This window comes from Daucus carota, chromosome 6 (genome assembly GCF_001625215.2).
Source record: "Daucus carota subsp. sativus chromosome 6, DH1 v3.0, whole genome shotgun sequence".
Lineage (NCBI taxonomy): Eukaryota > Viridiplantae > Streptophyta > Magnoliopsida > Apiales > Apiaceae > Daucus > Daucus carota.
In genome coordinates this window covers 26090680-26117394 of record NC_030386.2, presented here as the reverse complement: position 1 = coordinate 26117394, position 26715 = coordinate 26090680, and the positions used below count along the sequence as shown (strand labels likewise).

Sequence of the window (26715 nt, the reverse complement as noted above, 5' to 3'; positions counted from 1 at the left end):
ACTCACATAAATATTACTGAAAGAGAAGAAGCTCCGAAAGTCTCTCTACATCAACGCCGATCGATTTCAACTTAATCCTTCTCTCATTTCAACACTGCTTTGATTCAAAGTAAGTATTTGATTAATTAATTGATTTTAATTGTTAATCTGTGGTGATTATATATATATGAAATTGGATTTGTTGGGAAGTGATGGGGCATAAGAAGCGAGGGGCTGCTCCTCGCTCGAAGACGTCACCGGCGATTGATTCCGGTAACGGAGTTGTTGCTGGTGGTGAATTGGATGGGAATTGTAGTTTAGATTTGTCGATTCGACGGAATGAATCGAATGAAGTAGTGGTTAGTAAAGTTAAGGGGAGTGAATTAGGTGTTTCTAATTATGGTGCTATTAAGTTGGAGTGTGAGCGGGCGTTGAATGCGCTTGCGAGGGGGAATCATACGAAAGCCCTAAGGCTTATGAAGGATATGTGTGTGAGGAATGAGAATTCGCCGTATTTGGCGTTGATTTATCGAGTGCAGGGGACGGTGTGTGTGAAGGTGGCGTCGGTTATAGATGATTCAAATACGAAGCAGAGGCATTTGAGGAATGCGGTGGAGAGTGCGAGGAAGGCAGTGGTGTTGTCACCGAATTCAATTGAGTTTGCGCATTTTTATGCGAATTTGATGTATGAGGCTGCGAGTGAGGCGAAGGATTACGAGGAGGTGGTGCAAGAGTGTGAGAGGGCTTTGGGGATTGAGAATCCTGTTGATCCGGGGAAGGAGAGTTTGCAGGATGAGAGTCAGTTGAAGTTGTCTACACTTGATTCGAGGGTGTCACATGTGCAGAATGAGCTGAGGTCGTTGATTCAGAAGTCGAATATTGCTTCGCTTTCATCGTGGATGAAGAATCTTAATAACGGGGAGGAGAAGTTTCGGTTGATTCCGATTAGGAGGGCTACGGAGGACCCAATGGAGGTGAAAATGGCTCAATCACGGAGGCCTAATGAGATTAAGAAGGCAACTAAGACGCCCGAGGAGAGGAGGAAAGAGATTGAAGTTCGGGTTGCTGCTGCACGGTTGTTGCAGCAAAAGACGGAGTCACCTCAATCCCAAAATGAAGGTGATAAGGTTATAGAAACCTCTTCAGGATCTGGTCAGCGAGCCAGTGAGCGGAGAAAGAATGTCAGAAAAACTGCATCTTCTGCTGAAAGAAAGGATTTGGTTCAATCTTTTTGGAAATGTATGAGTTTGGAAATGAAGAAAGACTTGTTTAAAATAAAAGTCTCGGATATAAAAGCACATTTCAGCTCGTCAAAGGAGGGGCTGGCATGTGAAGTCCTTTCAGAAGCTTTATCATTTGCTGAAGTTAATAAAGGGTGGAAGTTTTGGGCGTGCTGCCGTTGCGGCGAGAAGTTTGCCAGCTCTGAGTTGCATATTGACCATGTTAATCAGGAGCACTTGGGCATCCTGTTGCCTAAAATGCAGGCACTTTTGCCCCAAAATATTGGAAAAGAGTCAACTGACTTGCTTCTCAACTGTCCTTGGAAACCATTGGACATCAATGCCGCAGTGATTTTGCTTGAGAAACATTCAAATGGTCAAGCATCTGATGAACAGAAGGACTTGTTCGCGGACAGTTGTGTCTATGAAGATGCATGGGATTCATCCCAGAGATTGGGTGAAATATGCAATGACATAAATACGGAGAGCAAACAATATGATAATATTTCTGACATGAAGTGGATGGACTACAATGAAAATCCAGATGGCAAGACAACCTTTCTTCCTGATAACTGGCCATTGTTCGATGATTCTGAACGTGCAAAGCTCCTTGAGAAAATTCATTCTATACTGGACTTGTTAATTCAACATAAATACCTGGCCCAAAGCCATCTCAGTAAGGTGATACAGTTTGCAATGGATGAGTTGCAGGGGCTTTCGGCTGGTTCTCGGCTTTTTAACTATGGAGTTGACCTGACATCTGTATGCATATGCTTTTTAGGTGCTCCTGAGCTGAAGAAAATACATGCATTCTTACAGGAGCTATCTCATTCTTGTGGGGTAGGTAGATATTCTGAGAAGAGTAATTCTGTGGATGACTTTAGCAGTAGTAGCCAAGCTGTTGATATTGTAGAAAAGGTAGTTTTTGATGAATGTGAATCATGCCTTTTGTTTGATGAGCATTTCTTGCCTTGGGAGGTACATCCAACCACATGCCATGATGTTCTTCCAGCTGATGCAACTAGATCATTTTCATCCCGTGAATCTTCTGAGAATAGGCATGTTACCGATGAAGATGCTTTATTATCCTGGATATTTACAGGTTCCAGTTGTGGTGAACAGTTGGCTATCTGGAAACGAAATAGAGATGAAAAAGCACATCAGGGAGTGGAAATTCTTCAGACACTTGAGAAGGAATTTCACCACCAGCAAAGCTTGTGTGAGAGAAAAAGTGAGCATCTAAATTATGAGGAGGCATTGCAAATGGTAGAGGATATCTGTCTTGAGGAAGGTAAAAAAAAAGAGAATGCCACTGATTCTGTTTCCCGAAGTTATGAGTCCGTCTTAATGAAGCGACGGGAAGAACTCATTAAAAGTGACAGTGATGGTTTGCTCATCAGCAATAGGATTGAACTGGATGCAATCTCTAATGTTTTAAAAGAAGCAGAATCTTTGGATGTCAACCATTTTGGATTTGACGAGACTTATGCTGGTGTGAATTCTCCTTTTTGTGACCCAGAATCTGGTGAAGAGGCTGACTGGAAGACAAAGGACTATCTGCATCAAGTGAACTCTTGTATTGAGGTCGCAATCCAGAGACAAAAAGAACACTTGTCTATTGAGGTTTGTAGGTCATTGTATACTTTTTATGGATAGTTTCTTCTTGCATTATCTTTACATATTATCTCACTTGTTGAATAACTGCAGCTCAGCAAAATTGATGCTCGAATTATGCGCAATGCTAGTGGGATGGAAGAACTAAAAGTCAAGCTTGATCCTGTTTCTGCCTATGATTATCAATCAATATTAGTACCTCTAATAAAGTCATTTATGAGGGTCTGTATACGCTTTTATAACTTTCTAGGATACGTTACTTACTTCTTGCTTTCATATTTTCTAAGCAAACTTTTGCTTGTCTGTGTTAATTTCTTCCTCTCCAGGCACGGTTGGAAGATCTTGCAGAAAAAGACGCGACACAGAAATCAGATGCTGCTAGAGAAGCATTTTTAGCAGAACTTGATTTAGACTTGAAAAAGGGCATAGGTGGAGTATCTGATAATACAAAACATCTGCATGAGAAATCTAAGGAGAGAAAGAAGAATAAGGATTCCAGAAAAACCAAGGACCATAAAGTATAAATTATAAGTCGACATTATGCTTTATATCTTTATATATCTATTACTTGATATGTTGTGATGCTCTATTTATTTGTCATACCTATCAAATAGTTGAATTATGCGGGTGTTTAAGATATGCATCCTTGGCAGGTTTCTGGTAGCAGTGAACTGCATATGCTGAACCATGGGACTGCTGAACAGACGTATGTTTCTTATTCTCACTTGCATAAAAATGTGCACCCTCATAAAAGTGTCTTTATTGATCCGTCTTTCTGCAGAATGTCAGTATTTGCAAGTAATGTGAGTCATCCAGATCTTGAAACTGTTGCTGGGACTGCTATTGAGTCAAATAACCAGGAAGAACTAAGAAGGAAGATCGAGCTTGAAGCAGAAGAAAGGAAACTTGAAGAAACCTTGGATTATCAACGACGAATTGAAAATGAGGCTAAGCAGAAGCACCTCGCTGAGCAACATAAAAAATCTGCAGCAGTTTCAGAGGAGGTGGCAGTTGGATTGCCAGATGATTATTTCACACACAGTGCTAATGATAAAAAGGTGCATGGACAAATAAAACACCGTAGGCAGGTGAGAGATATTTTACTGCTTTCTTATAATTTTATATTTGATGTCCTCCTGTTAATTTAAATTATGAAAAATAGGACTCGCCCTTATACAACACTTATACAGACTCTTTCAATAATGGCGGAATACAGATTTAATTTAATTATGAGGTAAGGTAACTCACAAAACTTAAATATAGGAATCGTCGGGTCAGAGTGCTGGATTTTCAAATCTCTCAGAACCTGTGCCTGAAGACCCTGGAGAGGAAGCATCCCAGTTTATTGGTATCACCAATGACCATCTTTATCATGAAAGAACTAAACAAAGTCAGTCATTAGTCTATACATGGCCATTTCACAGTTTGGATGGTACTATAAATGTGGTCATTTCTATCTTGTGCAGGCTTACCTGATGAAGCTACTCGAAACAATGGTGTTTTTATTTCCGAGGGGGGACGCAAGGGAAGGAGGGGTAAACGCCATAAAAATTCGACAAACTTGGCTGATGGAAAGTTGCAACCTCTGCCATCTGAGACTGAAATTGCTGAAGCAGGAAGATCCCATTCACATGAAAGTACTCGTGGTAAGGCTTGTACTGTACACTGCGCGGAACCTTGCTCATCTTTCAGGGTTGTATTTAAGGGATGTAGTATTTACCTAGTGATGCATGTTGTGTGCAAGTGTTTTGCAACTCTACAATATACAACTATTTATGATTGCATGATGCACTTCCAGTAGAATATGCATCACGTTATGGGGTGCCGGGATGTGCCACTCAGCGTATTTACGCACTTCGTTGATCCGATTCGCGGGGGTGCGGGAAATGCGGTGCGTGAGGGGTAGAAATTGTAATTTCACACAGCACAAAACTAAACAAAAAAAAAAAAGAAGAAAGATCGGGACTTGTTTATTTACCATCTAAAACCCCCAAATTGAAGGCCTTGCCCTAATTGAAAAGGAGGCGATTTGCTATATGCTTTTTCCTCTCGTCGTCGTTTCTCTTCTCTGCCGTTGTTTTTCAACCCCGATTTTGATTGTGTATTGTGTATATATGTGTGACTGTGTGTATATATGCGTGTATATATGTGTGGCCGAGTAATATGCACATATGTGTTGAGTGTTGACACATTAGCAACCACCCACAGTCCCGCACCCTGTTCTCCTGTGCTCATATAGTATATATTTAAATTTCATATTTTTTTCTTTTAATTTATAGATAACATATCACTATGAGTGTGTGTGTGTACTAATGTCTTTCATATCTTTTATTTGCTAAAAGATGTATTTGACTATTTGATTTAATATAAATGCTGGTTATTGCTTTTGTTAAATAAAATGTATACAATATATTTTTAATATTTTAGTATTTGCCGAATCCCAATTTTTTTTGAATATGTCAAATTTGGAATTCTTGTATCCCCGCACCCGCACCCATGCTTCATAGATTACTTCTTTATTGGGTTACAGGTTCTTATTATGTTTGAACGTCAAGCCAAAAATTTAAAAGCTCTAACAACTTTCTTAAGACAATTGGAGGATCTAGAAAATTACGCCGACTTAGACCATTTAATAATAATCATTTGTTTCCTTGCAAATAAATTTGGTGAAGCGTGTTGTTAGATGCAAGAACTATGATTTATAGATTAATTATATATGATGATTAAATAACAGGGTTAGAGAGATTTTCTGTGCCATTTAATAGTTGTTCAAATCTGAAAATGCGGCTGTATAAAATGGTCTTCTTTAAATTGTGGCTCTTTAAAATTATCTTATATCCTGCTTTTGTTGATTTTTTTTGGGCCATAAAGAGAAATGCTTTCTAATATTTTAGCACCGGAATATAAATATTATGCCTTCTACCTCTGTATGAGCATCGAATAAGTTCAATGCTTGCTGGTTTCATATCTGTGTGAAATTTGTGAATGTTGGCCTGTTATTTCTTAGACATTTTGGTCACATACTACTAAACTAGTGACTCTTATCTGGTTACCCTGCATCACTCTATCTCCCCTACCTTCACCCTAATGTAGGAAGAGAAGAAACAGCACTTTTGTATCTTCGTCTACAGTCCACATTTTAGTCACCTAGCTCATTACTATTTCTTTTTTATATAATTGCTTGCCTGCAGCATCTGTATTTGTGATAATTTATGATCATTTTTTGTTTTGACTATTTAATGTCAACAAGTATAGAAATTTGATAAAGATAACTTAATGAGAACTTTTTTGAGGTATGAGTTGTTCCACAACGCCATAGTCTCGCCTTACAGAATTTTCTTGATGTATATACGTTCCTTCAATATGTTTGACGAATCATTTTGTGTAACAACAAACAAACATGATATGGGCTTTTTGATGAAATCAGATGCTGATTCTTCTGAGAGTAATTCAAAAACACTAAGACAAATACATTCAGAGGAGGACGATGAGGAGAGATTTCAAGCGGACCTTCAAAGAGCTGTGCGCCAAAGCCTTGGTATGCAAGTCATTTTCATTTTGTTTTTCGATTACATTTACTCCAAGCAGTCTTTTAATAGCTCTATATTTCTTATCCTCTATTATTTTTCTAAACTTGGTTCAACACAGAACATGACCTATCACAAAATGACTTGTTATTGGTTTAGAAAATACTGTCACATTCCCTCAATCCCCCTTTTAATTTACAATTAATAGCCTGTAAATATTTGCATTTAGTATTAGCAAGTATTGTGGCACACTGGCATCTAGACCGTTAACAGAGAACATTTTACTTATTACATATGCAATGAACACTACAATCTTAATTAATGAACTTTTTTAGAATCAGTTCTGTTGATTAAAAGTGCACATGTGGTACGTGTCTATCCTAATGGATTGGAAACAGTCATGTGATTGTTATGTGATTGGTCGGTTTAATGCCTTCAGCAAATTTGTTAATCCTGCAAGTTGTTTCTGATATATATACAAGCTCTAATTTACATTCAGATACATTCCATGCACACAAGAACTTTCCAAGTTCAAGGATGCCCCGGAAATTATTATCAGAACCGGGTAATGGCGAAGTTTTGTCTCATGAGACTACTAACGAAAGTGTCAATGGGGCAGAAGCATATGGCTTAGGTCTAAAAAATGAAGTCGGGGAATACAATTGTTTTCTAAATGTTATCATACAGGTTAGTTTGACATTTCTAAGTTTTACTGTCGTGCTTCCCGGATCTGACAATTCACACCTTAATATCTGGTCATTTCTTCTGACACTGCAGTCCTTATGGCACATAACACGTTTTCGTGAAGAGTTCTTGAGAAAATCACTGTCGGGGCATGTTCATGTTGGCGATCCTTGTGTTATTTGTGCTTTATTTGATATTTTTAATGCCTTGAGCATGGCATCCACAGACTTGAAGAGAGAGGCTGTTGCCCCAACTCCCTTAAGGATTGCTTTAAGCAACCTTTATCCTGAAAGCAACTTCTTTCAAGAGGTAATTCTCATCTTGTGAGTATAGTCCCTTTGTTTTCTAATGTAGTTGTATGTTATTTTACACAAGAGCACACATGCACCCCCCTTTCCCTCCCTCCCTCCACCTCCCCCTCTCCCCCACCCCCACCCCCTCCCTCTCTCCCTTTATCTCTCTGTATAATGCTAATTGTGGAGGAGGGAGTTGATAGTTTATTTGGTGTCAAGCTTTCAGTTATCTATACAACTTTGTCTAACATATTGGTTCCCAGTGTCAGATGAAAGTGAGGTTATCTATTATTTTAAATAACAAGGTTGTATATGACAGGCTCAAATGAATGATGCGTCTGAAGTTTTAGGAGTGATATTTGACTGTCTACATCGCTCATTCACATCCGGCCTGGATATTTCTAATAATGAAATTGTTGGAAGCAACAACCTGAGTTCATGGGACTGTGCAAATGACGCCTGTGTGGCACACAATCTTTTCGGAATGAATATTTCTGAAAGACTGAACTGCTATAATTGTGGTTTGGAGTCAAAATTTATGAAATACACATCTTTTTTTCATAATATAAATGCCAGTGCCCTCCGCACTATAAAGGTATGCATTTGAATCATTTTGAGAAATGTTGAATTTTGTGTTTGAATCATTTTGAGAAATTTTTAATTTTGTATAGGGCATTAACTTTTAACTGGTCGTAAATTGTGATTATTAGTAAATAGTTGGCATAGTTAGTCTTAACTCCATTATGTTATTTACTTTTCAGGTTCTGAGTCCTGAAAGTTCCTTCGGTGAGCTTCTTAAATTTGTTGAAATGAATGACCAGTACACTTGTGATCCAGAATCTAAAGGCTGTGGAAAGTTTAACTACAAGCATCATTTCCTTTCGTCCCCGCCTCATGTTTTTACAACAGGTTCCTATTTTTGTTCATGGAAAATAATTTATTGATTGATTTTTCTAAATTTTAAGTGACTTGCGCAATGATGCCTACTAACATAATATTTTGCAGTTTTGGGATGGCAGAATACATGTGAAAACATTGATGACATTAGAGCTACATTGGCAGCATTAGCTACTGAGATAGACATTGGTGTTCTCTATCAAGGCCTTGATCTGAATAATCGACATTGCTTAATTTCAGTGGTATACACAACCTCTTATTCCACACTGCTTATCTTCTTAGATTTAAACATCTGAATGATTCTTTTACTTTTCATCTTTATATAAGCATAACTATACTCGGGTTAAGGGTCAAGTTGGTAATTTATTATATTGACGTTCTGTTGATAGATTAGTGGTTAGCTCCCCCCTCCCCCCTTTTCTTCCTTGCATGACCAAGGGCAGGGGTTCACATTCATCTGATGCATTCAATTTTATGTTCCAAAAGATATACTCCAAAAGAATTCATCTTAATTGCATCTAAAAATACATATGATTAATCCTTAAATATAACTCTGAAGAACGAAAACTCTGCTTATTGTATATATTCACTAGACATTTTGATCAATAGCACTGCGGCTTAATTGTTTTATGGACAGTGGCGGGACAAAAAATATGCTTAAAAAGCGACTCAAACAAATTATTCTGGCATCCTCATTTCATCATTATAGTGGTCAATCAGATTTAATTACAAATAATCATAATTGTAAAAGCGTAGACCCACCTTGATTTTTTTAATGTTTTTATTTGGGTAGGCGATACATTGTGCATTTCGAGCCAAGCTTTGAATTTGAAATATATGGCTCAGTCGAAGTCAAACTCGAGTATTGTTCTGTTTGACTTGTTTGTGTTCTGTGTGTTGTGGTGATTACACAATATGTAATGTAAACCTTTACCCTTCAAGTGGGTCTGAAATGGATAATTCGGATATGAATATGTCTATATCCGAGTTTGAAAATTTGAATCCGTATCTAAAAATAATTTGAAAAAATTATCTGAATCCGAATATGATGGATAATATCCGGATTTGGAAGTGGTTGTATGAATCGCTGGTTAATCTGCTCCTTCAATGTATCTCCAATATTTTAATTCACGTGCGCCTTATAATTTTCATGGTGCTCCACACAGAACAGCTACAACTGCTATATTCTTTAAGCCTACTGCTTCCCAAATATCCTTAGCTCACTCCCAGGTCCGAATCTGTTTAAAATTATCCGAATTTTTCTAGTTTAATGAAAAAGTAATAATTTATATTATGTTTAAAATAAGAGTTAAAATATGAAATACTTCTAATATAATATATTTGTATATACTATGTATGTATGTATGTGCTTGTGTGTGTATATATTAAAAAAGTTTACACTAAATATATCTCTGAAATATGAACAAAATATATTTTATTAATTAATATTATAATAGTTATTATTATATATTAAATAATAACTATTAATATATATCCGTAGTTGTCGGAAGAGGATACGGATAATATCCACTTTATTTCGGATACGGATAATATCCGCTTTATTTCAGATACGAAGGCACAGATATTTCAATTAGATATTGAATTTTTCGAATTTTTTTGACAGCCTACCTCCAAATTGTGTTAATGTATTTAATCCAACCCTATGTAACCGATCTATTTTCTATTGCAGTAGCTAATTTTTTTTGTTTTTATCACATTTGTATGGTTGACATAAACAAACCAGCCACAATCTGTGACATACTGACGTTAATCTTCCAGTGTTGAGAGATTTCATAGTTGAAAGAATTTGGTCTGCAAATTACTAGTGACCCTCCTTCCCTTTACATGCCTGTGACTTTTTTGTCTCGTTGGAAGATGATCCTAGATATTAATGCAATCATATATGTCCAATTGATGCTTCTTATTTATTCTACTGTTTGTTTTTTAACTTCACAAAGTTTTTTCTTTTGTAGGTTTGCTATTATGGGCAACATTATTTTTGTTTTGCATACAGTCATGATCATGAACGGTGGATTATGTATGATGATAAAACCGTCAAGGTAAATTCTTATGTTTGGTGATTTTACTTGTCTTGTGCTCTGTTTGTAGGTAGCATAGCCACCATGGTACTTTTTTTTTTTTACATCCATATTGACCTAAGTTAATACCTGAAATAGAAAATTAGACCCTTTACCCATTTATCAAACTTTTTGAAAGTTTGACCTCATCATCGCTAGTTTGTGGTTATGTCCCTGCATAGTTAGAAGCTGGACCACTGACCATTGATAATCCTTGATATGTAGTTTCACTCACCTATCTATTTTGCTCTGCAGGTGATTGGTGGTTGGGATGATGTTATTCTGATGTGTGAAAGAGGACATCTGCAACCTCAGGTGCTCTTTTTCGAAGATGTAAACTAGATACATGTAACAAATCACATTCTCTGATTCTCATAAAAAGAAGGCTTTGAGCTTTTTGTGGGTTGAAGTGTGAAGATGCAACAGAGACATTGCACCGGCAGGATTGATACTCGTAAATATGGGACTTAATATCCAGAACGAGGATATTGGCAGTAAAGACTTACTGTTATAATCAAGAAATTTTGTAGAGTTACATACACCCTTAGCGGAGCAAATGAATATGTTTATGGAATGAGAGCTGGTGGTATTGAGGTATACTTGTGAAAACAATCGAAGTTCTTGTTAGTAAAGTTTTCCCATTATCCTGGGTGTTAGAATAGGTTTGTTCTGAAAATTGATGAAATCTAATGGTCATGATGTATAGACGCAGAAATTCGAGATAATGTTCAACTTAGTTTTCATGTTATGGCGGTGTTTTCAACTTGGAGGTGGTTTGGGTGAGAATAAAATTGCAGATCTTTTTAAGTTGCCGGGCCATGGATATACTTTGAGCATGTGATGATGTCGATAACTTGTTAACTGGTATGATTTGCCAGTATTTTATTGCAGTGATACCTAGGAATAGTAAAAAACTATCAGGTACTTTTAGATTTGTATTTCCTTTTTGTTCTTGAAAATGACTTGGTTTTGTATAGTGAATATTACAGATATTTGGATCTTTACTTTATAGTTGGCCTCTCCCTTTACAACTGCACTTTAGTCTCACACAAATTCAGCGTTTAGAGCGTAGTGCACATGAATCGCTGTTATGCAATACTGTACTTCCTGAAACTAGGTGAAAACATCTAATCAATTTTAGAGTGAAAGTGAATGTGTTCAGGTGTATTTTGGCAGGAATGTCAATTGCGGTACCATACTTCCAAAACCACTACTTGCACACAAGTCTATATGTGTTCTACCTTGCATAATTTCATTCATTTCAGCAACAATTATGGTATGTAAGTGCTAGTTCAAAAGTGTAATATTACAATGTGATGTCCACCATAGATGGGTTTACACAATGCAACTAATATCATGTCAACACTGTTGTGATATTTTCTTAAGAAAAACCTTTCTGGTTGTCCGAGTAAGTAGCACAAGGTTGGTGTCATGCAGTCTTCCGTAACTTTATCCGTTCAAAATTTCCCCCATTCAACAATAGAAAGGAGAACTTTACTATGTTATCATTTAGAATAACCTTACCGTGAAAACTGAAATATTATTGGTTCATAAGTATCTGGAATCTAGTATGGATTTTGTTCATTCCAAACTCATACATGATGTTTGGTTGATAAAAATAAAATTTCAAATTCATACCTCAAACTCCCAAAGTATGGGTTTTTGATACTCCGGGAGGAGGTGGGAGGTGGGTATGAGATGTAGGTATAAGAATTAATTTTATTTTTGATTTTTTTTCTCTATTTTAATAATTAAATATTAAATTTAATGCAACTATAATCAATGATGCAAAAATATATAATAATAATTTTTGAATTTTTTGATTAATATAAATTAATATTTTTTAAAATTTAAATATATTGATTCTAGCACTCAACCAAACAGGACAGATATGATACTTTAAACCCGTGCCATTTTAACCCGACCCCCCCTTACCATTCCGCCAACCAAACACCCCTTCAGGATTATCATCCCAACACTAATTTATGATCTGTGATATATTGCTCTACATTTATTTAATTTAAGGTTATGTCTATTGTATTCTCTCTCAGAATAATAAATACTAATTTATATCTGTTGAATAAAAGTTATTCCGTTTTCATTTAATCAATAAAACTGTTGTACCATTGACATAAAAATAATTACCATAATTTTGTACATATATTTTTTGACTAGCTTGGTTTTGGAAGCTGATTATTTGAAGATCGTCCCAGTGTTATTGCCAAAAATTTGAATGTAACTGTCTGGATAAGACAGTGTTTAAAAATTGTACGGCACAGTACCGGGACTAATCAAGTACAGTATTACTTCGTTTTGAATGTATAAAAATAAATAACAAGGATAAGTGGATATATTATGGTGCTAATTTGAAATTGAAGGATAAGAAAATCTGCACATCTTTATTTATTTTACTCATTCTCTTTTTATCATCCTCAAATCATGCATAACAAGTCAATGACCTCCTATTTCTCAGTTTAGTTACTCAAAAAGTCAGTGAATTTGTTACCATAAAACAAGAAATGAGCAAAAGTGGGACAAACCAGGCTTGTGCTAGGTGCAGATATCAGAGGAGAAAGTGTACTTCAGAATGTGTGCTTGCTCCGTTTTTTCCAGCTGACCAACCAACGATTTTCCAGAATGCACATAAACTATTCGGAGTTGGCAATATTTTGAAAATTCTCAAGGACCTCGACGAGACTCAGAAGACGGAGGCGATGAAATCCATTATCTATGAGGCTAATATTCGCGAAAAATTTCCTGTGCATGGTTGTTTAGGTGTAGTAATGCAGTATCAGTACCAGATTCAGCAGATGCAGGAAGAACTGCAAATTGTTTTATCACAACTTGCTTTCTGGAAACAGCGATTACCACGAGATGATCCATCACAAGTTCTGTCAGGCTTGTCAGTGACACCAGTACCTCAAAATGCAGTTGATTTTTATGAAACTCAATGTATCAATCATGTGACATTGCCAATTGCTTCTGATCCTCTGTTCTTTGGTAGTGGCAATGTGAGTCATGATCATGTACATGGCGCTGGTCCTTATAATGGTAGCTATAATGTAGTCGATTCCTTGAGGATCCAAACGGATGACAACCAAATGGTGCAAAACCAATTGCAAGCACTGAATGTTCAGCAAGATGTGGTGGATGAAGATTATGAATTTATTGATGCTATTGATGACAGACAATCCTTGGTTGATTCAAAGGAAACCGGTCAATTGAGGTAATGTATAGTATAATCATATTAACTGCAGACTTGTTTATACGATAGAAAGTTAACTTTAATAATGTGATTAAATTCATTTGCAGTTTGGACTCACGCGTGAAAGATTCTAGGAGTCTGTTGGGCACATTGGTGTGAATGTACTAAAAAGGGAAGCAAAATGCTTTAGCCTCACTGGTGTAAACTATTAGCATAGGCGGGGAAGTGGCAGAGCGCAGAGGTGATAGAATTCACACAAATTTGCAGTTGCAGTAGAGGCTGCAAACAGTTGTGTACTATTCGTTAAATTCATTTATCTATCCAATTATTATTACGTGTTTATACAATTTTTATCACGGGATTGTTCTATATCTTCTATCTCTGCGAGCCATATGCTTCCAGTGTCTCCAGTCTAGTATTCTGATAGATATTAATATCTGTCATCAGAACCAAATCAAAATCCATCTAGAGCTCACTGCTTAAAGCCTTAAACCATCTATCATGGCAGACACCACTTACTTGACAGGTAACATTGATGATAACAGGTTGCATTCACAAAATATGTACAATTTGCTTCCATAAAAGACAAACACATGTACAATGTTCTTCAATTCAAAAGAGGAATGAGTAGTATAAGTACATATCTATTGCATAAAGAGTGGTATAAGAAGTCGAAGAACTGCCACAGAGTTTCTGAGAAATTAGTCACATTCAGTAGATGTCACTTACAGAAGCCTTGTATTATATGAACCACAATGAGGACACTTGTGATAGAACCAGTGGAAAGAAGCACTACCTCTCTTTTCACAGTCATTGCATAATATAGCCTGCACAAGCTTGATATGGTTAAGAAAATCTAGCATCACCATAATTCACAAACTGGAAAATAGTTAGGCTGATAAGAACAAGGACCAATATAAACCTGAGTTTGGCCAGCATGTTCTTCTTGAATTTTCTCATCAGCCAAGCACGCATCCAACATCTCAAAATACATCTACAAATAAGTTTTAAAGTTCAATATCCGAAGCTAGATAAAGAGTCAAGTTCTATAGGACAGCGATAATCATAGAAATTCCAGATCATTTGTTATGAAACAATTTGAGTAGAAGGAACTAGAAGGTATGTCAGCCTTTTCTAATCTTGTTCTGCTAAACTCTCAGTACAGTGCACTAACCACCATATTACTGACATGTATGAAAAACTTGAAGGTCAATAATTTGTATGTTTCAGTCTGTTACTTGCAAGTAAAAGAAACACGGCTTTAAATTATATCTATACGGAAAATAATTGATAACAAATGGGAACAAAGTTTAACAAAAACCTTCATGTCCCCGAGTGACTTGCTGCAGATTGGGCAGATGTAGTGGGAACATGTGTAGGCCTTTACGAAAATCATACAGTTAATAGTCTGAGTAATTGTATTATAATAAAGGAAGAGGAGGAACTTGATCTTAAACAAATACCCGGAAACATGCAGAGTGCATCAAATGGCCACATCTAAGAGACTTGATGGGAGCGCTTGAGGTGAAAATAAACTCATGGCAGATTGGGCAAAAATCTTCAAAGCACTTTGCCCTGCATGTATGCACAGTAAGAGATGGATGCATGCAAGCATTGCAAACCATGCAGTGGAAGAAGTCGATTCCCAGTCCTTTCCCCAGTCGACACAAATTACAATATGGACAGTGGAAAATTTGCCTGTGCATGATCCAGTATATGTTAGATTAGCCAGTATAGGTAAACTTCAATTAATAGAAGTTTTAATGTGACAATAAATGAATCTTAAACTCTATGTTACCTCTCATCATCAAATAATTTACAAATCTTGCAGTAGTAACTGGCCATGGATAGCTTATTGCAAGAAGGTGTTGAGCAGGTGGGACCAATAGTCTGAATTATCAGACATCTCATGCACATCATCTTGGTGGTTCTTTTTCTGCATGCACAAATAAGAACAAATAAGCAAGACACAGGATAGTAGTCATTTGATACATTGAGATAAAACTTATACATAGGTGCCACCTATCCATAGAATGATCAGCCACCTCATCATGGCATTTTCTACATGTATATAGCGTATCACAGCACGAAGAGACAAGCTTGCAGTTCCTCTTGTAATGTCTGCAGCCATATGTCTGTTTCTGAGGATCTTGATAAGATGGATGCTGTCCTGGAACTTTTTCCTCAGTTGGTTCTGTCTCAGACTGTAATCTCTTCTGTGCTGCGATCCAACGGCTGAAAGTCGTGGAAGTTTAAGTCAAGTTTGCATTGGCTTTTAGCTCAGAGTAAAAATAACAACAGTTGCCTTAAAAGACCAGCGTATAGTGCTACCTAAAAGTAGAGTCACAAAAGTCGTACATGAGGGAACACGGGTATATTTATTTTACATTTTACTATCTGAGCAGACACCTGATCTTATTCACAGTAGTTTTAATTACTTTGCAGAAGTTGAAGTATCTTCAATTATCTGAAGGGAACTTGTCGCTTAACCTGGGAAATTAATACATCCATTAAAGACTTGAGCAAAACCTATTGAATTATAAGTTGGTATAGCTTTGCTGCAATCATGTACAAAGTCCTGTGACTGACTTTGAAATATAGAAGTTTCTAATATGTTTTTACTGTCAAAATCTTGTAAAACCCCTTTGGCTTCAAGGAAATAGGTTCTTATGGTCCCCTCTCTGATCAGATTATCAGTGCACATTCGTTTTATGTTTTATTTAATTTGTTCAATGTTTACATGCATTGCACGGCTTTGATGCCATTGATTAGGTCAATGTAATGGTGAAAGGAAAGACAATAGAGTAATATAAAAAAGAAAAGCTGCTAAGAGAATAAGCTGATACTAACCTGGTAAGCAAGCACTGAATTATGTATGACTTCTTCTGAAGATTCAAATCTGGATCGCGGGTCACACACCTTATTGCCGCATCCAGTTCCTCCTGACTCATTCTTAGGTCCTTCTCATGCCCGAACTTCTCATAGATTGGTAAAACTTTTCCTTTTTCATCAGCTAGACCAGAGAAATCTGTTTTTTCATCATCCCTATTGTTTCCAACCTCACAAGTAATATCAGCACACTTTAAAGGTTTTTCTTTGTGTTGGTGTTCATTCAAAATCTCATCCTTATTGTCCACAACAAGATTTCCAGATAAACCAATTTTGTTTTGTGAGTTTTCTATGCTTATCTTACAATGAGAGGCATGTTTTTCGGCGAGCCTTCCTTTCACCAAATATTTTGACACAATATCTAGTTCATCTATGGTCAACCATGGCAGAGAACTTGATTTTTCTGCTACTTTAGCCATATTAAGGACCTTCCCTTCTTCCCACCATTCTCCTAACCATTCGTCAAATTTTGTATTTTCAGTAACCTTCCTCCATAATGACATCATACTTTGCTGATCCTCTGTCTCTAAAGATGACATTAACCAGGGTATAATTTCTTGCAAGCTTTCTGCTTTTATTCTTCCAAGCATGCATCCTATGATTTTTTCTTGCTCCTGAATAGAGAAGTGTTCTCTAAATAAAGGTAGAAGTTCAATTTCTTCATGATGGATATGGTCACTCAGGACTTTATGCATTGATATACACATATCATGGAGTTTCACACACAACTGCTTATAACTTGGCTCCCTGTGACCCGGGGTACCTATACCATCATTAGGCAATGAGACAAGAAATCTTGAAATCTCATCGAAAATACTGGAAACCTTAATAAAATGTTCAACTTCTAACTTGTGGTCAATGGTGTAGGATTGGCTGATATTTTTAAAATCCACCTTTGCCTCCAGAGCTGGAAAGGCAATGTCGTCCTCTGAAGCACTATGTATCTGATACATTAATTTTACACAACGGAGGCGATGATGGAAGTCTGTAAGAAAAGCTACATTATCAGACAACTTAGATGAAGCAAGTACAAGGTAATCCAGATCCTTCATTAAAGCTTTGTGGATAACAAGGATGTGGTCCATTGGTGTCGACTTCAGGCAGGAAATAGTGGGAGCACTATTACTTGCTGAAGAACGACAAGAAATTTGGGATGGGATATTTAAAGTTTGAGGGAGTAACACATGCAAATTCATCCCACTGCTGTATGATGTGTCATAATTCCTTGTGCTTTCCGAGGCAGAAGCTGAAGTATGCATGTCACTCGTAATAGCTGAATTATTTTCTAGTAGCAAAGAGTTGGATCTGTTGTAATGTTGCATATCCAACTGGAGTCTGGAGAGTTTGGCCTCCTCCTTGATTTGTTCAGACAAAAATGAACACCTGCTATTGAAAAACTTCTGCAGGTCCTTTTTGAACTTTTCAGTAGAGATTTTACCTGAGTAACTAGTGCGTACCCACTCACATAAGATAGCTGCCAGAGGCTTATTGGCTACAGAATCTTCTAGATTCATACTGAGAATGGACTTGGATTCCTCCTCAGATAAATGAGCTGCAAACCAAGTAATCATGCATTTTGCCAACCCAAGTGGCATCATCTTAAGGCTCGTGTACAATAGCCACTGTTGCATTGAATGGCTGCAGTTCATTCCAATGAATGGAAAAACCTGATAGCAAGTGAATAAAGTTAGTGAAAAAGTATGGAACCATCATAATACTGGAAGTAGAACCCTTTATATTTTTGTGAATATTCCTTCATTTCGGTGGCAACATTGAGGCTTAACGGATTTTCACATAACTAAGATGTATATTTATTTCACTGAGATTTTTATGTAACAAATATATTGTTTCAACTCACGCTCTCCGTCTGGAATAGTAGGATTATATACCTAATGATGATCAAGTAGATTGTGTATGGCGATTATAAACTAATACTTCCTCTGATTATAAAACTGAAAAAGCAGTGTACCTGTTTATGAAGTAAGGTCAGGTGTTCATCAATCCAGCTCAAAAACAATTCCAGTTCCCCGCAGAGTTTCTCAACATAGTTCTTAAGTGGTATTGAATGATGAGCTTTGTAAGACAGCAAATTCTGCAGACCTTCAATTTTCCTCTCGTCCAGGAATTGTGCATATTCAGGCAATGTAAAATCTTTGGGAAGTTCATTCCATACAGGGTAAAATATTTTATTCAGCGCATTGCTGCAAAAAGCATTCATAAAAATTATTAGCACTGAACTCATAGAAGTGACAATAACTTAGAGAAGGTAAGTGTAAGATCCCGTTCAAATTTATGGAGAGAATCCCACAAATTTTAACGAGGACTCCATTTGACACCTTGATGGCTTAGTAATGGAATTCCAGTATTTACCTATAGAAAATGAGGGTGTCTGCCATAAAATTTAGCTGGACAACAAGTGAAGCTAGATCTGAGAAGCTGTTGAAGGATCTCATCTGATAGAGTTCCAGCAGTATAACTTGCAGATCTTTTGTAATGGCATTATGCCAAAGATGAATCCCATCAACTGGATTTTTTCCGCCAGTTTGTAGTGCAAAAACTTCTGCCAATTGCTGATTTTCTGCGAAGTTCACCTCGGATGTGTACATCTTGTGTATGTCCTTATAATTGCCAAGGCCTTTACGAAACTGAACTCCGAGTGCACCACTGTCAGATTTCTGCTTCTTGCCACCAATCCAAGAATGTACCAACTTTCAAGATAGATGTCAGCATATTACACAGATAAGTTAAGTAGCAGTCATCGAGAGCTGAAGTCAGGATTTACCTCTTGCAACAGTTTTTCCTTGGGTGCAACATTTTCTATGCAGTGTATGAACTCAATCTGTTCTCTTGAGGAAAGAATAGATATTATCCAAGGCAAAAAATCCTCTAACAGCGTCACAGGGATACTACACATGAATTGCCAAATGTATGCTGCCTGTTTCTCCGAAGAGAACTGCTGCATAAGCAGTGGAAATACCTGCCCACAGTGGATTTGGTCATAGAGAAGTGTTTGCTAATGCATAAAGTGCTAACTGCTAAGGGATGAAATTATTTCACACAATTCATAGAGAGAGAGCATTAACACAGTGACTATTGAAGAGTATAAGATCCTGTCGGGGCCAGTTATTTAACATGGTATCAGATAACATCTTAAGATTTTAGATGAACTGGCTACAATAAACCGTAAAACAATAATAACTACTTGAAGTTGAAAGAGCATGCATATAATTGGTGACATTGTAAAGAAACCAACAAGTACCTGCTCTTCTTCTTTAAGCATATGCTGAAAAATTGTGGTCTGTATTGCGCCAATGCGGAATACAAGTTCTTGAAATGGAGTTGAACTAATTTGGTGGCGATCGTTGATTAAAACATCCAGGCAGTGGAAAACAGAGTCGAACAGGTCATCTATGCTTGCATGTTCGAGGGAGTATGCGTTCACCACATTTTTCACAAGTTTATCCAGAGCCATAAAAATGACCTGCCAATGTGCAGTTCATATTAAGATATCATTATGTGCTTATAAACCCAAATTTAGTAATCGGATGCTCAAACTCGATGTAGTCGCTGGTTAGCCTGGTTCTCCTAGCTCAAGAGTTCAGGAGCATAATGATTGGTTTCACGTAATTTTTTTTAGTCTTATAAATTAGACGAAAATTAGTAATCTATCTCATGTTATGAAAAGTGCCGACATATCAAACGAGAAACATTTTTAGGAAAGGAGAGAGTAACAAACTAGCCACAAATAGTTGAATATTTATGGCGGGAAATTCAGGTAGATGGGAGTTTCATTCGTGTAAATAGCTACCGAAGCCAGTTTAGTATAAATAGATAATAGAGTGCAGAGACTGAGTAAATTTCACTTCATAATTGTAAATACACCATTACTAGTTTGTTTTGCTAATGATCAGTAAAAGCTTCAGAAACTACTCCCTCTGTCCCATTTAATTCTATACGTTTCTTTTTAACTGCTCGACACGCATTTCAATGCTCTTATAAAATATAGTTCCGTAACTTATTTTTGAGATTTTTTTTTTTCGTATAAAAATATAACATCCAAACTTTAATTCAGAAAAGAAAAATTTTAAAAATAAATTGCACAACTACACTTTGCAGGAGCATTAAAGTCCGTGCCGCGTCCCCGTCCCCCAATGTATACAACTCAGGGGGACGGAGGGAGTAACAAGTTGTTATATGACAATATGACATATTGCGACAGGTTTAAGGATATGGAGCTCCCGAACAGATAAGAAAAAAGTTAAGAGTCCATTTAAGATATTTAGGCTAAGAAGGCTGTATAGAGAAGTTACTGAAGTTACTCCTAGCAAGTTAATATATTTTCAAGAATGTTACGTTCAACAATGATTTTTATACCCCTTTATTTGATACTCCCTCTATTTTCAAATAATTGACGTTCGACTTTTGTGCACACACTTTTAAGTGCAGCTAGAATTAATATTTTTAAAATTTTCTTTTTGTGAATTAAAGTATAAGATTAATATTTTTATCCCGAAGAAGAAAATTTTAAAAATAATAATTTTAAGTATGCAGTCAAAACTCTTAGAATTGTGTACCAAAAAGTCAAACGTCAAATATTTGAAAACAGAGGGAGTATTATTATATTAATATTTGAACTCCACTATGACAATATGAGTGAGAGAAGTACTTGATAAAGTCGATTGGACAAATTCTTTATGATCAAAAATAAGTTAAGAATCATGTATAACAGTGTCAGAGAAAAATAGAGAAGAGATAATTTCTTGAAACTCATAATTTCTATCATGCTCTTTATATTTTGATACAAAAATTCATTTAGGAGTCTCTTCGAACTCTACATGCAATTCGAAAATTTAGAAAAAGTGGACGAACTAACATACCTCATCTTCGGCAGCCGAGTGATACTTGTAGAAAAGCCTCAAAAACTCAAACCGCTGGCGGATGTCAATAACAAGACCATCGTCAAAACCTCCCCTCTCCGCCGCCTCCACCGCCATTCGACGAAGCTCAGTGAACTCAACTCGAAGGGCTTTGTGGAAACAAAGTAGAAGCAGAATCGGAGCATCCACCAGTCCAACTATATTTCCCTCCATTAATGCTGCGGGTGGTTCTTCTTCCTCTTCCTCGGCCACTCCACTTGCTTCTTCTCCAGCCATTTTTAAGAGCAAGTCTCATTGTCAAGGAACTGCTGAATATAAAGCATTTGCTGCTGTACCTTCATCTCTTCACTCCATTATTTTAATAAAATATTTACTATATATTTACTTGATTTTCAGTTTTATTGCTACGTGTAACTAAGACATTGTACCTAACTGCAAACTGCCCTGACTCTTGAGTAGCCAATGAGTTAGTGCCACGTCATGAAATGTCTGATTAATTTTGTAAAATGTCGAAAAGATCACGTCACGTGACAATTGTAGGAAAATACCGCATGTCACGCAGCTTATATACGCAGACTAATCGCGGTCAAAACAAAGATTAGACCGGTTACTAATTTTGCGACTTGATCCATGCTGCCATGCAGTCGTTCGATTTCTATATGTAGTTAAATTAGTTACCAACAAAGATTTTAGTTAACTGTATTGACAATTCTTTAAAGATGATAATTAATCAGTGCTAAATATGTCAAATGATAAATAAAGTCGGTTTCTAAAAATCATGCCGTCTAAAATCTTGAGACCTCATAAAGTTCTATACCCTCCTTAGATAGTTAATTTTAAGAGTTGCAACATTATAATCTGAATAATGAACAGTTAAATAGAACACTAAATTAGCGAATTAAATATATAGTTTTTGTATTAATATTGAAGGTCAGTGTGCATTGACTTGATGGAGACGTTCTCAAGAAAAGTCAAATATTATTTGCCGGCAATACTTAAGTCCATTTACATAATTCTATTTCGCGATGTTGGAGTTTAGTTGTGCGTCGCAATGTTGATGCTCAAGTTTCAATTAACTTAAGCAGCGGACCAAGAGTAGAGTACAATTTAGCAAGGTTAAATATCCATTTAGTACAAGCGTGTGTTTGTCTCTCCAACACATTGTGTTTACCACATGTTTACACACTCTTCCAAGTTCTACCTAACCGCAAGCTATTCCATAACCTAGAGCATTACTAGCACCCCAGTCTCACGTCGAGAAGCATGAAAATTTTATTTCAGTTTATAAGTATAAATACTGTTATATTATCTAAGTTGTTGTAATCAGACTAGAGTATTTGGGCTTATTTTCGAATTCGATATTTGAGATTTGACCCGATTTTCAAAAAAAATCCGAGATTTGAACCGTGGTATCTCAATAACACCCGGGGCTTTCGATATTATTATTAGAGAAAAAACGGTCTTTTTTAATTGTAAGATAAGTAAAGGTTATAAATAATTTTCAGAATTATTTACTTTTAATATTTATTTTATATTATAACTAAATAAATAACAAAAATCAAAAATGCGGGAACAAGGCGAAGAACCTGTTATGTTTAGGTAAACAAATCTCTCTCTTCTTCCCTCCCTCGAAGATCTTTTCTAAAAGAGGTAAAACTAGAACTTATAATTTCTGATTTGAATATAAAGATCCGTTCCTTTCACTAATGCTCTGGCTATTTTCTTTGCTTTTTGTAGTTGCCAAGAAGCCTCTAGCTCAGCACAAACCGCAGCTTACCTCTAGGTGGTGAGTTTCAGTTACCAATTATAGCTTTTCCTCACAGACGATTGTTATATCGCATTCTATGTTAATTGCTGGAGCATTATAACAGACCCCAGATGTAATTGCTACAAGAACTCATTTATGAGTTCATTATTTCTTGCAAGGCACCTCATGCTCACACACTACAATCACAAGTATATTAATCGCCGCGGAGAGTCGCTGGGGTACAATTTTGAACTGCAAAATATGTGATAAGGCACCTGCCACCAACTTATAATTGCCAGATATACTTTGTAGCTCTAGCAGTTTAAATTATAAACAGGACTATATTTTTGGTAGTTGCCAGATTACAATTTTCTTTGGATTTCCTTTTGGAAAATGTTAGGTATCCCAAAAAGTGTTACCAAATTTTGTTTTCAAATCTACTTGGCAAGCTATGCTTGGTTCAACTCACACTAATAATGATGGGACCCCTATATCAACCACCCAATTAAAATTAGTAATCTGTCTGCCACGTCATTTGGGAAAAAGATTTATGAACAGAATTTGGGGTACGTAGCACTACTTATTACTTTTTGGTGGTTGCCAGATTATATATATATATTTTTTGAAATTAATATTTGGAGGTGAGTGAAGCATACCTAGAACATAAAATTGATCCTATGTGTGTTGGAACCAAGTATGCCTAAAACGCATGTCTTAGCAGGCTCTAGGAAGCACTATATAATAGAAGCCACAGAGTATCGATGACTCATATATCGCTTTATTTGGAGGATATAAAAGAGCTGGGAGCTCTTGATAGTTGAGCTGATTTGCAAATGAGATGGTGGAAATGTGAAGAGTTGCATGGAAATTTCTGAAGGTTAATTAGTGTATATAGGCCAGGACAATAATGCACAATGATTTATTTTGGATGGTAATTCTGTATCCTTAATTTGGTCTAAATATATTACATGGTATGACTTACAACTAGGATCTTGAATAACAGTATAACACAACCATCCTCCCACTAGATCCAATGTATATATTTATATACCTAGGTGGCAATATAGTAGATGTAGAATAGATTATTTCTAAATGTATATATTTATTAAAACTTGTAGGTGTTGCAGTTACATAATGATTCTGCAGCTTCTTGTTTCTTTGGCATCATTTCATTCAGCTTTGGCTAGTCCTTTTATTGATCCAGCAGCATTCCTTCCACCTGTACTGCTTCACTTTCTTCTGCTGCTTGTTTATTTGGCAGCATTTCTTCTACCTCTACTGGTTCCCTAGGTTGATCCAGCAACATTGCTTCCACCTCTACTGGTTCCTTCTGTTTATCTGAAGACATTGCTTCTAACTTTTCTAGTTCATTCTTTTTCAGGTCCTTGGCTTCATTGAGGGCTCGAATCAGATTCGAAAGACAAACATCTGCATTTTCAGTTGTGGTCTTATGCATGAGGTTTTCTGCAACATCAGCAGGTGTAACTAAGGCCTCAGTCATCAACTGTTGAATTGAATCAAATGCTGGATGATCTTCAACTTCCAGGTAATTCTTAGCAAGCACCTTAAACCCTTCAAAACTGCAGTAAGACATCTCAACATGTTTGTCCATTCTTCCCCTTCTGGTAAGAGCCGGATCAAGTTTCTCAACATAATTAGTTGTAAACACAATGATCCGCTCGCCTCCACTTGCAGACCACAAACCATCAATAAAATTCAGTAATCCTGATAGAGTAACTTTGCTCCCACCCTCATCCTTAGGTTCCTTACCAGCTTCCTTCTTCCCCTTGTCAGGTTTCTCTTCTTTTTTCTTCCTCTGACCAGTAAGCTCAAGTGAACAATCAATGTCCTCGATCACAATTATTGATTTACTTGTTGTCCCAATCAAAAGCATCCTTAGTTCCGTGTTATCCTTGACAGCCGTCAGCTCAAGATCATAAATATCATAGCTCAGAAAATTAGCCATCGCAGCAATCATGGTTGATTTTCCAGTTCCTGGCGGACCATAAAGCAGGTAACCTCGCTTCCACGCCTTACCAATTCTTGCATAATAATCCTTACTTTTGCTAAACGTCGACAGATCTTCAATGATCTCCTGCTTCTTGCTCGGTTCCATTGCCAAAGTTTCAAATGTAGCCGGATGCTCAAACACAATATGACTCCACATCCTGCGGCCTGAATACTTTATGCTGCTGCCACTGTTATTAGTATAAAGCCTTCTCTGCTTATTCTGCCTCTTAATTTCCTTCCCCTTGTTCAATACATGCTCCAAATAAGTCTCGGTTATCATCTCCCTATGTTTCTTATGAAACTTAAGCCTGTAAAATCTTTTCTCTGGCTCCGGATAGTCTGACATGGCCCGTGACACGGACACAACCTTACTCGAAAGCCACCAGACCTGTACGCCATTGAATTCATCAGCCACTCGTTCGTGTTCATCCATGCTTAACGAGACCTTGTTGCTATCTCTTCCCACCTCAGCTTTGAGCCTCTTGGCATTCTTGGTTGAGTTGGTGCTGAGGTAGGCCTCAACAGAGGTGTAAGCCTCGCTGCGCTTGAGATGGCTCCCGGTGAACTCATGGATGCTGATTCTGATGTAAGGATAGAAGTAGTCGAGGAGTCTGTGTGTGTAGGACTCCAGGTTGCGACGTAGCTCAACAGGGACGTATTGGCGGATGATTGCCCAGACAAACATGAAGCTTGCGATTCTTGTGCCTAGTGTTGTCACCAGCTCCATCACTGTTCTTGGGGCTTCTGCCATCAGTGGTGTTGTGGCTCACACTCGAAGCAATTCTTGATTTTGTGTCCTTCTCTAGGCAGGTCAAGACTCTGTGGTCTGGCTTCTGTTGTTCTGTTGTTCGTAAAGAATAAACAAGATGGCCCCATTTATAAAAGAGGAAAGCGGTTTTCGTAGTCTAATTGGTTCGGCTACGAGAATTAATCGAAAATCCGGGATTAATCAGAATAAAACATGATGTATATTAATATTAAAACATTAATTTATATTTAATTATTATTATATTAATTGTTTATTAACAAATATAATTTCACTTTACCATAAATTCTATAATTGTCCATATTTTAAATTATGTAATATATTAATTTTAATAAATTATATATATATTTTGATTATTTTTTTATAAGAATTAATTAGATTTCAAAAATTCGATCATTTTATAGGATTAATCAAAAATTAAACATATACAAGAGATTCTCATGACACCGGATTTTAGTGGTATGTTTCCACGAAGTTGTACTAGTAGTCTATTAAAGGGTCATTTTCAGGGACGTGGTTTCAGAGTCAGCAGTGACTTAAAAAGAAAGAACAATGGTGTCATCAGTCATGCTTTAGGCAACTTGCAAGTCGTTTTTTATGTTATTATTATATGCCTGGACAGAGTTGGTGGAGTATTTACACAGAACACAGTGTAATAATTTTGTTGCAGTAAGTTTTTTTTGGTCTACTAATCATTTATTGTCATAAATCATGCCATACTGCAACAAGAAAAGTGAGAAATGAAGGGATTTCAATCGCCACTTGCCCACTTAGTCTAAAAAAGACCAAAAAAAGGATTCTCATTTCAGAGCAAAGCCCCTAAACATATTGCGTGTTTGCCTCTTATTTGATAAAAATAAAGACTTATGTTAGTGAAGATAAAATAAACCAATCTCAGTTTTCCCAGCAATGCGGAGGCTTATATTGTA

At 36.7% G+C, this 26715-nt stretch overlaps 4 protein-coding genes across 6 annotated transcripts; 2 read left to right on the top strand and 2 right to left on the bottom strand.

The window, feature by feature from the left end:
- LOC108227272 (uncharacterized) lies at window positions 1–11303 on the top strand. Of its 2 annotated transcripts, none has more exons than XM_017402329.2 (15): window positions 1–2822; window positions 2907–3035; window positions 3140–3331; window positions 3467–3519; window positions 3595–3901; window positions 4077–4203; window positions 4280–4459; window positions 6241–6351; window positions 6840–7027; window positions 7118–7333; window positions 7637–7912; window positions 8079–8226; window positions 8323–8456; window positions 10188–10274; window positions 10548–11303. In XM_017402329.2, exons 1-15 carry the CDS (start codon window positions 192–194, stop codon window positions 10632–10634), a joined length of 4866 nt encoding a protein of 1621 aa, XP_017257818.1. In that variant the 5' UTR covers window positions 1–191; the 3' UTR covers window positions 10635–11303. The 2 variants fall into 2 exon arrangements, with proteins under 2 accessions (XP_017257818.1, XP_017257819.1); XM_017402330.2 differs by having other exon boundaries at window positions 51–2822; window positions 4077–4161.
- Window positions 11304–12695: 1392 nt separating this feature from the next.
- LOC108227075 (LOB domain-containing protein 27) lies at window positions 12696–13656 on the top strand. The gene is made up of 2 exons (XM_017402070.2): window positions 12696–13518; window positions 13605–13656. The coding sequence occupies exons 1-2, from the start codon at window positions 12812–12814 to the stop codon at window positions 13654–13656; spliced, it is 759 nt and encodes a 252-aa protein (XP_017257559.1). The 5' UTR covers window positions 12696–12811.
- Window positions 13657–14016: 360 nt separating this feature from the next.
- Window positions 14017–21543, bottom strand: LOC108226153 (zinc finger protein BRUTUS-like At1g74770). Of its 2 annotated transcripts, XM_064079655.1 has the most exons (12): window positions 21264–21543; window positions 19646–19867; window positions 19169–19363; window positions 18757–19094; window positions 18356–18587; window positions 16348–18053; window positions 15520–15732; window positions 15296–15433; window positions 14961–15195; window positions 14819–14878; window positions 14420–14491; window positions 14017–14324 (listed from the first exon to the last, which is right to left on the bottom strand). In XM_064079655.1, the coding sequence occupies exons 1-12, from the start codon at window positions 21537–21539 to the stop codon at window positions 14223–14225; spliced, it is 3789 nt and encodes a 1262-aa protein (XP_063935725.1). In that variant the 5' UTR covers window positions 21540–21543; the 3' UTR covers window positions 14017–14222. The 2 variants fall into 2 exon arrangements, with proteins under 2 accessions (XP_063935725.1, XP_063935726.1); XM_064079656.1 differs by lacking the exon at window positions 14819–14878 and having other exon boundaries at window positions 14030–14324; window positions 21264–21539.
- A 2372-nt stretch (window positions 21544–23915) lies between these two features.
- On the bottom strand, window positions 23916–25892 carry LOC108224559 (AAA-ATPase At3g28580). The gene has a single exon (XM_017399218.2). The coding sequence runs from the start codon at window positions 25769–25771 to the stop codon at window positions 24203–24205; it is 1569 nt and encodes a 522-aa protein (XP_017254707.1). The 5' UTR covers window positions 25772–25892; the 3' UTR covers window positions 23916–24202.
- Between the last annotated feature and the right edge of the window lie 823 nt (window positions 25893–26715).